General features: G+C 40.6%; 1 protein-coding gene across 5 annotated transcripts in view; it reads right to left on the bottom strand.

The window, feature by feature from the left end:
- LOC123519936 (histone-lysine N-methyltransferase PRDM9-like) overlaps nt 1-15410 on the bottom strand; it is a 105828-nt gene that overhangs the window by 49928 nt on the left and 40490 nt on the right. For all 5 annotated transcript variants that reach the window (XM_045281656.1, XM_045281654.1, XM_045281653.1 and 2 more), the window contains 2 exons: nt 6004-6126; nt 4401-5782 (listed from right to left, as the gene is read on the bottom strand). In XM_045281656.1, the coding sequence (XP_045137591.1) occupies nt 4401-5782; nt 6004-6126 (1505 nt within the window). The remainder of the gene's footprint in view (nt 1-4400; nt 5783-6003; nt 6127-15410) is intronic.

Raw genomic sequence — 15410 nt, 5'->3', positions numbered from 1 at the left:
AATCTCTCCTCATAGGTCATTTCTGCCAATTCCGGAACCATTTTTGTTGCCATTCTCTGCAATCTCTCCAACTTCCTTATATGCTTCTTTTTATAAGGGGACCAAACCACTCCAGCATATTCCAATCTTGGTCTAATTACCATACTAATTAATTTCTTCATCATATCTTTATCCATATAATGGAAGGCTAATCCAATATTTTTATCAAATTATACGTTTCTCCAAACATCTTATCAATATGAGCCTCAAACTGCCCATGGTCTTGTATTATCACTCCCAAATCCTTTTCCTTTTCCACCTTTTTCAACACTACTTCTTCACCCATCTTATATGACCCTCTTGGCCGTCTTCCACTCTTCCCCATCTCCATCACATGACTTTTGCTCAGATTAAATTCCATTTGCCACCTCTTGCTCCACTCCCAAATCTTATCCAGGTCTGCCTGTAAAATTTCACAATCTTCTTCACTCTTCACACACCTACACAACTTCGCATCATCCATAAACAAATTAATATAACTGTTTACTCCTCTGGCATGTCATTAATATATACAAGGAAAAGTATTGGTGCCAGCACTGAGCCTTGTGGGACTCCACTCTCCACCACCAACCAGTCCGACTTTGCATCCCTTATTACCGTTCTCATCTCCCTCCATCTCAAGTAGTTTTCCATCCACTTTAACACTTTTCCTTTCAGTCCTCCATAAATCTCTAATTTCCATAACAGTCTCATGTGAGGTACCTTGTCAAAAGCTTTCTTTAAATCCAAATATACACAGTCCATCCATCCTCTCTCTCTTGTATTTTGTCAACCACTCTTGAATAAAAGCTCAGTAGATTTGTTACACATGACCTCCCTTTCCTAAAGCCAAATTGATGATCCGATAATAACTTATGATCCTCCAGGAACCGTATCCAATATTTCTTTATCACCCTCTCACAAATCTTACCGACCACACTTGTTAGAGACACAGGTCTATAGTTAAGAGGCTCTTCCTTACTGCCTCCCTTATAAATGGGCACCACTTCAGCTCTCTTCCACTCTACTGGTACTTCCCTGTTTCTAATGAACACCTTATAATATCATATAATGGATCAATCAATTCTTCTCTACACTCCTTCAATAATTTTCCTGAAACTTCATCTGGTCCCATCGCTTTATCATCTTTAAGTTCCTCCAACATTTTATATAACTCCTTTTAGGTATCTTAATGTCATCCATGTGCACATTTCCTTGTACATTCTGAGGCTTTACAAACATTGTTTCTTCAGTAAATACTTGCTGAAACCTATTATTTAGCAATTCCGCTATATTCTTAGGGTCATCTACTATCCCTTGCTCTCCTTTTAATCTTTCAATGGACTCTCTCTTTTAAGTTTACCATTTATGAACCTGTAAAACAATTTTGGATGTTCCTTACTCTTGTCTACAATATCTTTTCAAATTTTCTTTCTTCCTCCTCCTTACCCTCACATACTCATTTCTCGCCACTCTATAATTCTCCTTATTTAGTATATTCCTGCTCTTTTTCCATCTTTTCCAAGCCACATCTCTCTTTTCCTTAGCCTTAACACAAGTTGCATTAAACCAATCCTTTCTTCCTTCCTCTCTCGGTTTATACTTTGGTACAAATTTCATAACTCCTTCTTTATAATATTTCATAAAAATCTCATATTTTTTGCACTTCTCTGATTTGTAACATCTCCTCCCAATCTAATTTTCTGAAATAATTTTTCAAACTTTCTGTGTCCATCTTTCTATAATTCAATCTACCACTCCTGTATGTCTCATCTTTCCTTCGCTGTGTTGTTGCTATCTGCATTTCCATAACCACATGATCACTCTTTCCCAAAGGACACTTGTATTGTATATCTCCACATAGGTACACTTCTCTTGTTAACACCAAATCCAGTCTAGCCGGTTCATCATCTCCTCTATATCTAGTATTTTCCTTCACCCTCTGTTCCATCATATTTTCCATCATTAGATTAAGAAATCTCTCTCCCCATGCTTCCTCTCCAACACCACTTACTAGATTTTCCCAATCCACCTCCTTACAATTAAAATCTCCTACTAGTATCACCTTTCTTTTTCCAGATAATACACTTTCCAAACTCTGTAAAGTATCCTTGATCATATTGTCGTATTCCCTTAATGACCAAGAATTTGTTTTAGGTCACCATGATTATTAATTCTTTTCCATCACTTTTATCCTTATGCTTATCACTTCTGCATTTTCTTCCCATACCAAACCTTATCCACATTTATTTATTTCTTCGTCATAATCATAACTCCTCCTCCACCTTTACTCTCTCTATCCTTTCTCCATATAGTGTGTGTGTGTGTGTGTGTGTGTGTGTGTGTGTGTGTGTGTGTGTGTGTGTGTATTTACCTAATTGTAACATACGGGAAAAGAGCTATGCTCGTGTTGTCCCGTCTCCATATCTATTAATGTCCAGCTTTTTCTTAAAATCATGAATATTCCTTCGTTGACCACTTCCACGTCTAAACTATTCCATGCTTCCACCCTTCTATGAGGAAGCTATATTTTTCACATCTCTCCTATAAGTGGCCATTTTAGTTTTTCCCATGCCCTCTCGACATTCTTCCATTCCACATACACAGATCTTCCCTATCCATTTTTTCCATGCCAATCATCACTCTGTATATTGCTATCAGGTCTCCCCTTTCTCTTCTGTTTTCCAGGGTTGGAAGTTGCATTCTTTTCAGTCTGTCTTCATAAGTCAAATCTCTTAAGTCAGGCACCATTTTCGTTGCAGCCCTCTGTACTTTCTCTAGTTTCCTTATGTGTTTCTTTAAGTTCGGAGCCCACTGTATTGTTGCATATTCAAGCCTCGGTCTTATCATTGCAGTAATTATTTTCTTCATCATTTCTTCATCTAGATATACGAACGCCACTCTTATGTTCCTCAATAAGTTCAATACTTCTCCAATTATTTTGTTTATATGTCTCTCTGGCGATAGGTCATTGGTAATTGTCACCCCAAGGTCTTTTTCTTCATGACTGGTTTTTATGTCTTCATTTCCTATCTTGTACATACTCCTGATTCTTCTTTCACTCTTGCCAAACTCTATTTTCTTGCATTTTGTCGTGTTGAACTCCATTTGCCATGTACAGCTCCATTTCCATATTCTGTCCAAGTCTTCCTGGAGTAGTTCGCAATCTTTGTCACATCTCACTTTTCGTAACAATTTTGCATCGTCTGCAAATAGGCTCACATAACTGGACACCCCATCCACCATGTCATTTATGTAGACTGCGAACATTACTGGTGCCAACACTGATCCCTGTGGAACTCCACTCTCCACCAATCCCCATTCTGATGGTCTGTCCTTAATTATTGTTCTCATTTCTCTTCCTACCAAAAGTCTTCCATCCATTTTAGTAAACTGCCATGCACTCCTCCTACCATTTCAAGTTTCCAGATCAGTCTCTGGTGTGGTACCTTATCAAAGGCCTTTTTTAAATCCAGATATATTCCATCAGCCCAACCATCTCTTTCCTGTATTACATCTATCACCCTCGAATAGTAACATATCAGGTTTGTCGTGCATGAACGCCCTTTCCTAAAACCAAATTGACACTCACAAAGTATGTCATTTTTCTCCAAGAAGTCTGTCCATCTAGTCTTCACCACCCTCTCACACATCTTAGCTACCACACTTGTAAGTGACACTGGTCTATAGTTCAATGGGTCTCTCTTGTTACCTGATTTATAGATTGGGACAATGTTAGCTCTTTTCCAGTCTTGTGTGTGTGTGTGTGTGTGTGTGTGTGTGTGTGTGTGTGTGTGTGTGTGTGTGTGTGTGTGTGTGTGTGTGTGTGTGTTTATGTGTGTTTCACTGTTTGATCTGCTGCAGTCTCTGACGAGACAGCCAGACGTTACCCTACGGAATGAGCTCAGAGCTCATTATTTCCGATCTTCGGATAGGCTAGGCACACACCACACACCGGGACAACAAGGTCACAACTCCTCAATTTACATCCCGTACCTACTCACTGCTAGGTGAACAGGGGCTACACGTGAAAGGAGACACACCCAAATATCTCCACCCGGCCGGGGAATCGAACCCCGGTCCTCTGGCTTGTGAAGCCAGCGCTCTAACCACTGAGCTACTGGGCGTGTGTGTGTGTGTGTGTGTGTGTGAAGAAACTCTTGATTTACAGGTAAACTTTCTGGTGTACATCAATCTTACTATGATGGACAGTCATATCTATAAATTCGAACAAGATATAAAAAGTTAACAAAATTGTTTAACTTTTCTTTCTATAGTATCTGCTCTACAGAAAATACACAGAATCACCACAGTATCTTAGTATTTTCTAAACTTTTCAGCATGAAATGTGAGAGCTATAGAATTTACTCAAATAAACTTACCTGAATGAAATCAGCTGATCCCCCAGGTAGGACAAAGGGCAATTGGTGTGCAGCCGCAATGTGCGGCCCGAGAGATGCACCACTTGCAAACCTCGAACTCCACCTTCAACTGTTTGCTGGACAAAAAATTCTGGGAAAAGCCTCATGTCAGATGTCTGCAACTGATGAGCTGTGGTGCCTGGAGGTACATCAGCCAACGTCACAGAGCCATCAGACCCACGATAAACCAGGGGTCGGTTGGCTACACATACATGGCCTGTATAATCCTGAGGATCAGTGAATCCAGAGCTGCATTCAAGGCACACCTGGATGGTGATTTTGGTTTCTAATACTCGAATCTGTGATGATTCTACTGCCATAGCAAGTGCATCTCCACTGGCTACAGGGGTAAGCTCAGTCACACTACGGCATGCTTGCCCCTTCAACCAATCTTGGTCCTTGTCACAAAGGTTATTGGTGGAAAGAGTTGGAGGTGGGAGTTCAGGCTGGGTTTCAGAACTATCAACTACCACACTGGATTGCCAATCAGGCTGGGTTTCAGAACTATCAACTACCACACTGGATTGCCAATCATTAACACAATCCTCCTCTTGCTGAGAACATTCCTCAGTAGTGATTCCTTCATTACTTAATTCAAAAGCTTCTTTCTTGAACTTGCTGCTCCTCTTTGACTTCTTTTCTAAAAAATTGTGGCTAGTGCTAGGTTGTGGAAATAATACTATCATACTTGTGTCAGAGTCAGCTGGCTCCAGTCTCTGTTCTTGCTCATCCACAGGAGCTATTCCATCATCCTCTTCTACCCTAAATGAGGTCTGGGCTTTCCTTTGGGGCACAGTAAGGGAAGCATCAGCCTCAGCAGTATGGTGGGCTGCTAAAACATGTTCATGCAACTCCACTAGGTCTTCACACTGACGAGAACAAAACTGACACAAAACCTGAGTAGCCAAGGGTAACAAGTCCTTCTCATTGATCTGGGGCACCTCATCACATGGGACTGGTTCCCTCCTACTACTAAGGTCCTTTCTCCCAGGAGCCATAGGAGGACATGAATAGAGCTGAGGCCTAGAACCTGAGTGATGTGAGTGGTGAGGAGTGGAACATGATTCCAGAATAGGTTGGGTTCCTCTATCAGTTGCTTTTCCTGACAAGTTCATCAGCACATTGGCTGCCTCAGTTTCCTTAGTGGTGGGCTGGAGTGGTGGAGACAAACAGTGCAGTGGCTGAGAGACTGGTGTTTTACATACTACTTTTTCTTCTTGACTTCCAGACTCTGTCAGTCTAGGCAGATCATCCCCACTGTGTTCATACTGTCCTGGATTCAGGGAACATGCCACACTTGACAAATTCTGCTTCTTCTCAGCATAGCAATTTTCAAGAATTTCCTGAAAGATGCACGCAACATAAAAAACTGGACTTTCTATGAATAAAGAAGAGGATTAGAATGATTTTTTAAGGATAATAGTACTGTACTAACATTGACAAACTGAAAATGCATAGACAATTAAAATTTCAAAGATGTTAGTTTTCATTATTCTTATATTTTTTTCCTCAATCCTGACACAAACTTTAAACAATCACCTCATCAAATATTTCACCCTCTCACCTGCAAGGTATGCAGAAGGCTGACAAGAGCTGTATAAAGGGCAGAATGCAGTACCGCTCTTACCTCTTCCTTCCCAACCACCACTTCCAACACATATTTCTCTACTTGACCACCAGCTTGTGCCTGTTAAAGGAATACTTAAAATCATGAATAATATATATCAGGGGTCCCCAACCTTTTCTGACCCAAGATTTACTTTTCAAGTAGTCAACCTCCCAAGATCTACCAGTCCAGTGCCAACATTGCAAACCCACACACATCATTTCCACCCTACAGTAACTAACCTCACAACACTTTTTCTAGTTGCCATTCAACCATTAGACATCACATCACAAACCCTCCCTCTTAAACACACACACACATAGTACCCAAAGATCGGTCAGTATAAGCTCGAGCTCTTTCCGTAAGGGAAAGGCTGGCTGGGCGACCAGCATGTGACTGTGATGAATAACCAACACAGAGACAAAGACATATACATACGCACGCACACACACACACATACATACACACACCGTCGCCATCGCTGAGAGAGGACGGGTCGTCTCCGGCTGCGGACGGGAAGAAGGAAAATACCTATGGTGTTACAGGGCCCGGGTAACTCTAAGTTAGTGTCCTGTTAATGTCCTACTGTCGCTTAGTGTTGAAAGTGAGGTATATGAAGAGTGATCCCTGAGAGGAGAGTGTGGGCGGTGATTGTTTTGGCCGTAATCAGCTGACGATAACAAAAATGGCATCTAGACAAGCTAGAGACTTTGAAGGTTTTATAACTACACCAAAAGGACTGGAGAAATTGGATATGGATGCAAGAATCCAGGCACTGGAAAGTAAGTTCCTAAACATTTTGTCCATAGAAGAAAAACTGGATAGAGTTCTAGCCGAGAATGATTCGTTCAAAAAAGAGATCTCTTTGTTAACATTAGCGAATAAAGAGCTATTGAAGGAAAAAGTAGCGATGGAGAAAGAAAACCAACAACTAAGGAAACAATGTGAAGAGATGAAGGCTAAACTCATGGAAATGGAGATGAAAATATCTGAAGGGGACTTGAGGAAGGAGGAATGCCTTAATCTAATTGATACCAGGATGAAAGAAGTGAACCATGAACATCAGGAGGTACAAAGGTCGTTTAGGGAGATAGTAAAAAAGCAGGAAGAGGAAAAATAAAGGGATTACGCAGAGGGAAATGGTAAAGGCACTAAAGGAAAATGAGTATGTGGTGAGAGATATTGCTGAAAAGAAAAAATGTGTGATCATAATAGGATTGAGGGAAAAACTAACAGGAACTGGCAGGACAGGAGGGATAAGGAATATGACAGGATTAAGTCTTTACTGAACAAGATCTCTGTGGAAGAAGAGGACCTATATGCTGAGGTAGAAGAAAGTGTGAGATTAGGAGCTTTTGAGGAAAGCAAGAATAGACCATTAAAATTGAAATTGAAGTCTCAGGTGGCAGCTGAGGCCTTGTTGAGGAGGACTTGGAAACTTAAGGACTCTGAGGAAACCAAAACAATTTACATAAGAAGAAATATGTCACAAGATGAGCGAATGAAAATGAAGGAGCTTGTAACTGAAGTGAAGGAGAGGAATGACAAAAGAACAGAGGAGGAAAAGACCAATTTTTTTTGGAGGATGAGAAATGGGAGGCTAAAGAAGTGGTGGATAAAACAGACAGAATAGGCATTACATGGAAGAATGAGACTAGGAATGGAATAAAAGTGACTTACACGAACATAGATGGATTTCTGTCTAAGAGGCTAGAATGTATGGATTACCTAAGAAATAACGAACTAGACATAATGTGTGTAGTGGAAACAAAGCTAAGGCCCGAAATAAAGCTAGACTGGTTTGTTGTAAAACACTACAAAGTATGGAGAAATGATAGAAAAAATAAAGGAGGTGGTGGTATAATGGTTCTTACTAAGGAAGATCTGATAGTGAAGGAGGTGAACTATAGTAAGAGAAATGAGGAAGTGATAACTATGCTTATAACAGATGGCAAGAGGGACATTAATATTATAACAGTATACATACCACCCAGAACCAGTGCTTGGGAATATGAACAGTACCAAATGGTGATGAGAAATACTCTAGACAGAATGAAGCAAGAACTCATCAGAAAGGATAGAGTGATGATAGTTGGAGACTTTAATTGCAAAGAAATAGTGTGGGAAGACTACGAAGTGGTGAACGGTGGTGAGTGGGCAGAAGAATTGTTAAAGGTAGCAACAAATAACTTGATGACACAGTGGGTGAGATCACCAACAAGGTGCAGGGGACAAGATGTTGCAGCAAGGTTGGATTTGGTATTTACCAGGGAATCTCTAAAGAGGAAATTGAACATGAATGTCCCTTGGGGAAAAGTGATCATGATGTCCTAAGCTTTGAGCTGGATACGGAATTAAGCACGAATAAGATTGTGGAACGCAGGGAGGAAAAATTAAATTATACTAGGGCAAATTATAACCATATAAGGGAGTTCTTTAATGAAATTGACTGGTCCGTGGTATACCAGGAAAGGGATATGCAATTGAAATACGATAAATTTATGGATTTGTATAACTCTGTGAAAAAGTTTGTGCCATATCACAGAAAGAGAACTTTAAATAATAAACAGTGGTTTAATAGAAATTGTGAAGAAGCAAAAAAGAACAAAGAAAAGGCATGGAAGAAACTTAAGAAAAACAGTGATGTATTATCAAGAGAAGTCTACAAAACAGCAAGGAATAGATATGTTGAAGTAAGGAGAACAGCACAGAAGGAATATGAACAGAGGGTGGTGGAAAACTGTGATAGTGACCCAAAAATGTTTTACAAATTCATAAATGGAAAACTAAATAAAAGGAGGCAATAGAAAAGGTAAAAACGGGAAGAAGTATATGAAGATGCTGGAGATATAGCTGAAATTTTGAACGACAACTTTTGCAAAGTGTTTACAAAGGAGGAGCATTTTATGGGAGGAAGGCCTACGGAAATAAAGCAAATGCAGGACATCATGGTTACTAAGGAAGATGTAAGGAAAATTATAAGCAATCTGGATATTAATAAATCAATGGGGCCTGATGGCATATCTGGGAGGTTGCTAAATGAATGTAAGGATCAATTGTTGAACCCCGTATTTGATATTGTGGAAACCTCCATATGAACAGGATTAGTCCCGAAAGAGTGGAAAAGAGCTGACATTGTGCCTATATATAAGAATGGTATATAGACCAGTATCGTTGACTAGTATATTGTGCAAGGTATGTGAAGAAGTAATTAAAGCTAAGTGGAGTGAGTATCTAGAAAGTGAAAACATTCTGAGTGAAAGGCAGTTTGGTTTCAGAAAAGGAAGATCGTGTATCCAATTTATTATGTTTTTATTCAAGAGTGACTGACATACTACAACATAGAGAGGGATGGGTGGATGCTATCTACCTGGACTTGAGAAAGGCCTTTGATAAAGTACCACACAATAGACTGATGTGGAAACTAAAGATGATTGGAGGAGTAAATGATAAACTAGCAAAATGGATGGAAAATTACTTAATGGGAAGAGAAATGAGAACAGTGGTGAGAGGAAGGAAGTCCGAGTGGAAGAAGGTAACCAGTGGAGTTCCACAAGGGTCAGTGCTGGGTCCCATCATGTTTTTGATTTATGTTAATGATATGCCAGTAGGAATTGACAGTTACATGAACATGTTTGGACGATACTAAAATTATGAGGAGAGTAAAGAATGTGGAAGATTGTAACAAGTTACAGGAAGATCTTGATAAAATATATGAGTGGAGTAAGGAGTGGCAGATGGAATTTAATATAGACAAGACCCATGTTATGAAAATGGGAAGAAGTAGATACAGACCAAACAGGGATTACAGGCTGGGTGATGAGAAAATTAAAGAGACCAATGAGGAGAAAGACTTAGGAGTAACCGTGCAAAACACTTTGTCACCGGAGAAACACATTAACAAGATTTTTTTGAAAACATATAACATGCTTCAAAATATTGGCCTTGCATTCCACTACCTAGATGAAGGAATGATGAAGAAGATATTATGTACCTTAATAAGACGCCAGTTAGAATATGCAGCATGTGTCTGGTCACCGCATATGAAGAAAAATGTGAAGAAGGTGGATAGGGTACAGAGGCTGGCAACAAGGATGGTACCAGGACTCAGGGAGTTAGACTATGAGGAAAGACTGAGGGAGCTGGGGCTGACCACATTAGAAGAGATAAGAACAAGAGGAGACATGATAACTATGTATAAATTGGTGAACAAGATTGACATACTGGACAGAGAGTTGATAAAGGTGACCACAAGTAATCATCTCCGAGGACATGGAAAAAAGCTAATAAAGGACATCTGTCTAAATGACGTGAGAAAATACAGTTTCCCGCATCATAGCATTGATAAGTGGAATAAACTGAGCAGTGATGTCGTTGACATGGTGTGTGTCAATCAGATGAAAGAGAGATATGATAGGAATGGACAAGGAGACAGGTCACAGAGAGCTTAGCTCGGGCCCTGTAATACACAAATAGGTAAATATAAATAGGTAAATACACACACACACACACACACACACACACACACACACACACACACACACACACACACACTGTGAGATACAGAGATAGGACAACATGAGCATAGGCTCCCCACCCGTAAAATACAACTAAGTAAAATACAACTAGGTAAATACACTGCCGACACCACGCTGACAAGACGTGCGGAGCAGCTCCCAGGGAAAGAGCTTCAGCAGGCATTAGAGCCTGACCTAGATGTATGTACAGGGGGTAGGGGACCATAGGGTTCTCCTGTCTCCATAATAAATAAGTTTTGGATCGTATAGATGGAAAAATGGAGAGAGAGAAACGGAACTGAGTGGCGCAGCCAGACATATGACATCAAAACAAACACCATCTTGTGAAAATTGGCAATTTATTGAAACACCTGTTGGACTGAGGAGATTGACTGAGGATAATATGGATAAGGACTTTTCTGGATTTAGAGATGAAAGAGGTAATACATATAAGGAGGTTGATAAACGTGGAATGAGAGATAAGGTACATGAAGGAAGTGATGTCGAGTTACATGGACAATCAGGACAGACTGATAACAGAAAACACAGAGCTGAGATTGAGATTAGTTGAATGTGAGAAGGTCAGTGTAATCAATAAGGGAATTAAAGGAGGAGATACAGGAGGTTAATAAGCAATATGATATACTAAAATCTTCAGTCTGCACGAAAAGTTACCACACCAATAGTTTTTGATTACACATTTCAAGTCAGATAAAAAAAAAAAAAACATACAAATTCAAACTCTACCCAATACTTTATACTTTACTGCATTTCCTTTTTTCTTGAGCACCTCTCTGAGACATTTTGGCACACTATCAGCTAAATTTTGAAGTGTTTCAAGCTTGAAGTCTGCCCAATAATTGTGAAGCTCTTTTTCCAGCTTGGAGAGTATGGAGGTGTCACGGCCTTGTAATTTGGGCCTAATTATAGCCCATAAATTTTCTATTGGAGAAATATCTGGTGAATTGCCAGGCCAATCTTTTATGGTGCTGACTTCACAATTATCTAGCCATTCTTTGACAATTTTAGCAGTATGAGCTGGTGCCCCATCCTGTTGGAAACTCTCACTTGGTTTTCTCAAATGATGACTCAAGATTATCCATTAATAGTTCAAATACACTAGTGATAGTGTTTTTAGAGAACACAACAAGATCATGAAGACCATTGAAAGTAAAACATCCCCAACCCATTAAACTCTGATGGTGTTTGGTGGTTTTTTGAGAGTAGCAAGGATCATCAGGATTAGAGTCTGGGCATCTGAATACTCTGTAAGATAATGTACAGTAAAACCTCGCTTGACGAACGTCTCTAAGGACGAACAATTTGGGAGACGTCCAAAAAGTTTGTCAATATATCGACCCAGGGGACGAACGATATTACGAGGGACGAACGTGGTTAAACGGCTCGCTGGCAGACGAGCCGTTTGTGTGATAGCTAACCCGGCTATCACACAACAACAAAACAAAATATAAGCACAAAAGAAAATAGAAACAGGAACATACGAAAAATATTACATAACATAATCTCCGTGCCACCACGATTTTCATGGTGATGTGATGTTACCGGCGCGCTCTACTGTAGCTTCCTCAGCGTTATCCTCGCTACTCTGGGCTGAGTTTCTTAGAGGGTTCCAGAACGCCCCGGGTCGCCCAGACCCCTAAGAAATGCGGATTGGGCAGCCCGGGCTGCCAGTCCGGAACCTTTTGGGCCGCCCAAGCTCGCGAGGTGGAGCGCTCTGTGGCTGTGACGTCACAATGTCAACAAAGATGGCTGCCCAAGTAGATAGCTACAAGCGTCACCCTGAAGTGTGCTTTGAACTCTTGGTTACTATAGAATGGAACGACTTGCTCCACATATCCCTCAACTCTAGTTGGTTCTTGATGTCTTTCTTGCTCTTCTAGGGCCATTTCAATCAAGTTATTGTTTGCTTGGGCTATCATTATAGCAGCTTGCAATTCTTCCTCTCCAGCAAGAAACTCGTCGAGAAGAACAGCGTGCTGTAAACGATTTAATTCAGGAGGAGACAGTGCGTGAGCCATTTCGTCTAAGTTGCCCGCACAGGTTTGTTTACATGAGGCCCCCCCCCCCACGCAGCGGGAGGCGCCCAAAAGCACTGAAGAGCGCGCTCCGGGCGGCCCGGGTTTCTGGGACGTTCCGGAACCTCTAAGAAACTCAGCCCTGTTGTGTAGCTCTGGCTCACTGCGCACATCCAAAGTCCTCTCTCATGACTGTCTTCTCGGATCCTGTCTGTCTTCCTCCCCATCCTCCTCCCCTCCATTCCATCATGCCATCAACGTCCAGTTTCTCAAGTAAATAACCTTTTCTTTTTTATTAATTTTATGATCATTTTGATAGCATTTAGGTAAGTAAAACAATTTAGGCTTTCTATAATTATTTTGTTCATGTCATGCATACATTTAAAGGTCTATTTTGAATGGGTTTTATGGACAAAAGTATGATTTTTTTGGTCTGGAATGGATTAATGGTATTTCAATACATTCTTATGGGAAAAATTGATTCAGGGGACAAACAAATCGGGTGACGAACAGGATTTAGGAACAAATTATGGTCGTGAGCTGAGGTTTTACTGTACCACTCATACAGAGGGTGCTCTCATCAGACCACACTACGCCACTTATCTAAGGTTCAATCTTGATATTTTTTTGCAAACTTGTCTTTCTCTTTTCTTTCTCTGTGAATCATTTATATGTGGTTTTTTTTTTGCCCAGTAACTGTGGTACCCAAGGTCATGCCGCAAAGTATCATGGATAGTACGGAGAGGGACACCAGCTAATAAGTTAGGATTCCCTTCCTTAATTTGGCATCCTGTAAGGCTGGGATTGACTTCCAGCTGCCTCCTGAGAAGTATTCTTGTCCTTTCAGGTACCTTACGTGGCCTACCAAGTGGCTTTTGTGGGAGCAGTAAATTTTTGCCCCCACCAGCTTTGAATTTTTGTATGAGCTGTACAGAATTTCAGGCCACTTTGAATACAGATTTCTTTGTTTCTAATACATTGGAGACTCAAAACTCGAACTTAATTCGTTCCAAATGGCCGTTCAAGCATTAAAAAGTTTGACTATTGATACCTATAAATCAGATAACTCGTTCCAGCCATTGCCAAACCCAAGTTTAGAAAAAAGCAGTGGTTTAATTTTGCAGTCGCTGCTAGCATTGGCGCACAGAGGCAGGGTTAGCCTGTCTTTCATGGGCTTGTTTCCTGGCAAACACTTCTCATCCTTTGTTATAGATCATGTTTAGTAGTTTTTTTTCCCAAAACAGGCCAGTTTCATCACAATCAATCCCTAAAACTCAGGGATGTTGAGATTTTCAGCTCACACTAACTCGGGAAGTTTGGCGAAAAACACACAAAATAGCCTGTATTCACATACTGATTACACTTGAAAATTCAATAAACGAGTGAAAACAAATGGTGTTCTGCCCACAAGCAACTCTTCCTCTTTGCAATGCAAAAAAAAAACAGAAGTCTCTAGATGCTAAGGTTACCAAAATATCACAAGTCGAATGAGGTGGTATCATCGGTGTTCGTGGCCTTGCGTCCAATCGGGTCCAGCAGCCTTGGCTAGAGCAATAGAAAACAGGCCCTCCCTCCCTCCCTCCTTCTCTCTCTCTCTCTCTCTCTCTCTCTCTCTCTCTCTCTCTCTCTCTCTCTCTCTAAATCAATCAAAATGTTTGCGAATTGATCTAATTTGTATATTTTTTGCAAAAAAAATATACATAAAATACATACAATAGGAGTTGCTGGTGATGGTGGTGGAATGTCCTCCCCCTCGGTTGTTGAAGCTCTTATGTCTGTATCAGAGCCCAGAACATCACTATCTTGCTCTCTATTATTGTAGAAACTGTTAATTCCAAACCCTTTCTGATACCACTCTCATTCAAAAGTTGTCTCCCTGCAACATGGCGTGAGACCCGAGGTGTAGAAGTAAGGCACGTGGGAGAGGTGGCGGAATTGGACACCGTGAAATCACTGTCACTCCTACCATCCATCGTGGGAGTTGATGACACAGTGACGTATAGCATTATGTTTACTCCTTGGGGCTTGCCGTGCCTCAAAACAGAATGAATTCCAGTTCTTTTCTTGAAATTTAGATACCACCCTTTACTGCTGTAAAATCATCATTGGAGTCAGATGTAGTATCAGAAATAAGATCATGATCCAGCAGCCTAGCCTCTGACAAAGAATCACCAGCCATCTGCTTTTGGTTTATCCAATCAACAATTTTTCTATTTCTTTGCTTAAATTGCCTTTTCACACAAATTGCCACATCAGCTCTTTTAATGAGCTGTCTTCTTCAATATTGTGGCTACTGTACATTTAGCCATACAGTACTCAGCTGCAAGATCAGTTATTCTTCCTTCTTTCTCATATCTATCAATAATCTCCTTTTTCCTTTCGATGGTTGTCACTACATTATTAGTGCAGGAAAAAGCAAACAAGGCAGTACCAAACATCCACTCCATTTGACAACTGAGAATGGCCTGAGCAGCGTCTCTTGACAGGATGAGGGTGGAGAGGGGTATACCTCGCTACCAGACATACAATATTTCTCTCATCCCTCTTGGCTTTGTTGCAACAAAAAAAAAAACACAATCAACTTGTAACGTCACCGGGCCGCTCCCTAGACGTAGTGACTTTTTGCGCAGACTGTACATGTCATGAGTTCAAAAACTCCTTAAGGAGCCTACAGAAAAAAGTACAGGATGGGATGAAGGACAGAGTAGTAATTGGACTGGGTGAAAACAAGCTGAAGGAATTATGTAATGCATGGAAACAAGAACAGGATAAGGAAAAAGTTAAATTTTCAGAGGTAGTAAAGACAAAAATT

Source organism: Portunus trituberculatus, chromosome 46 (assembly GCF_017591435.1).
Source record: "Portunus trituberculatus isolate SZX2019 chromosome 46, ASM1759143v1, whole genome shotgun sequence".
NCBI classification, from domain to species: domain Eukaryota; kingdom Metazoa; phylum Arthropoda; class Malacostraca; order Decapoda; family Portunidae; genus Portunus; species Portunus trituberculatus.
Note: the sequence above shows the minus strand (reverse complement) of the source record. Positions and strands in the feature narration are given on the sequence as shown.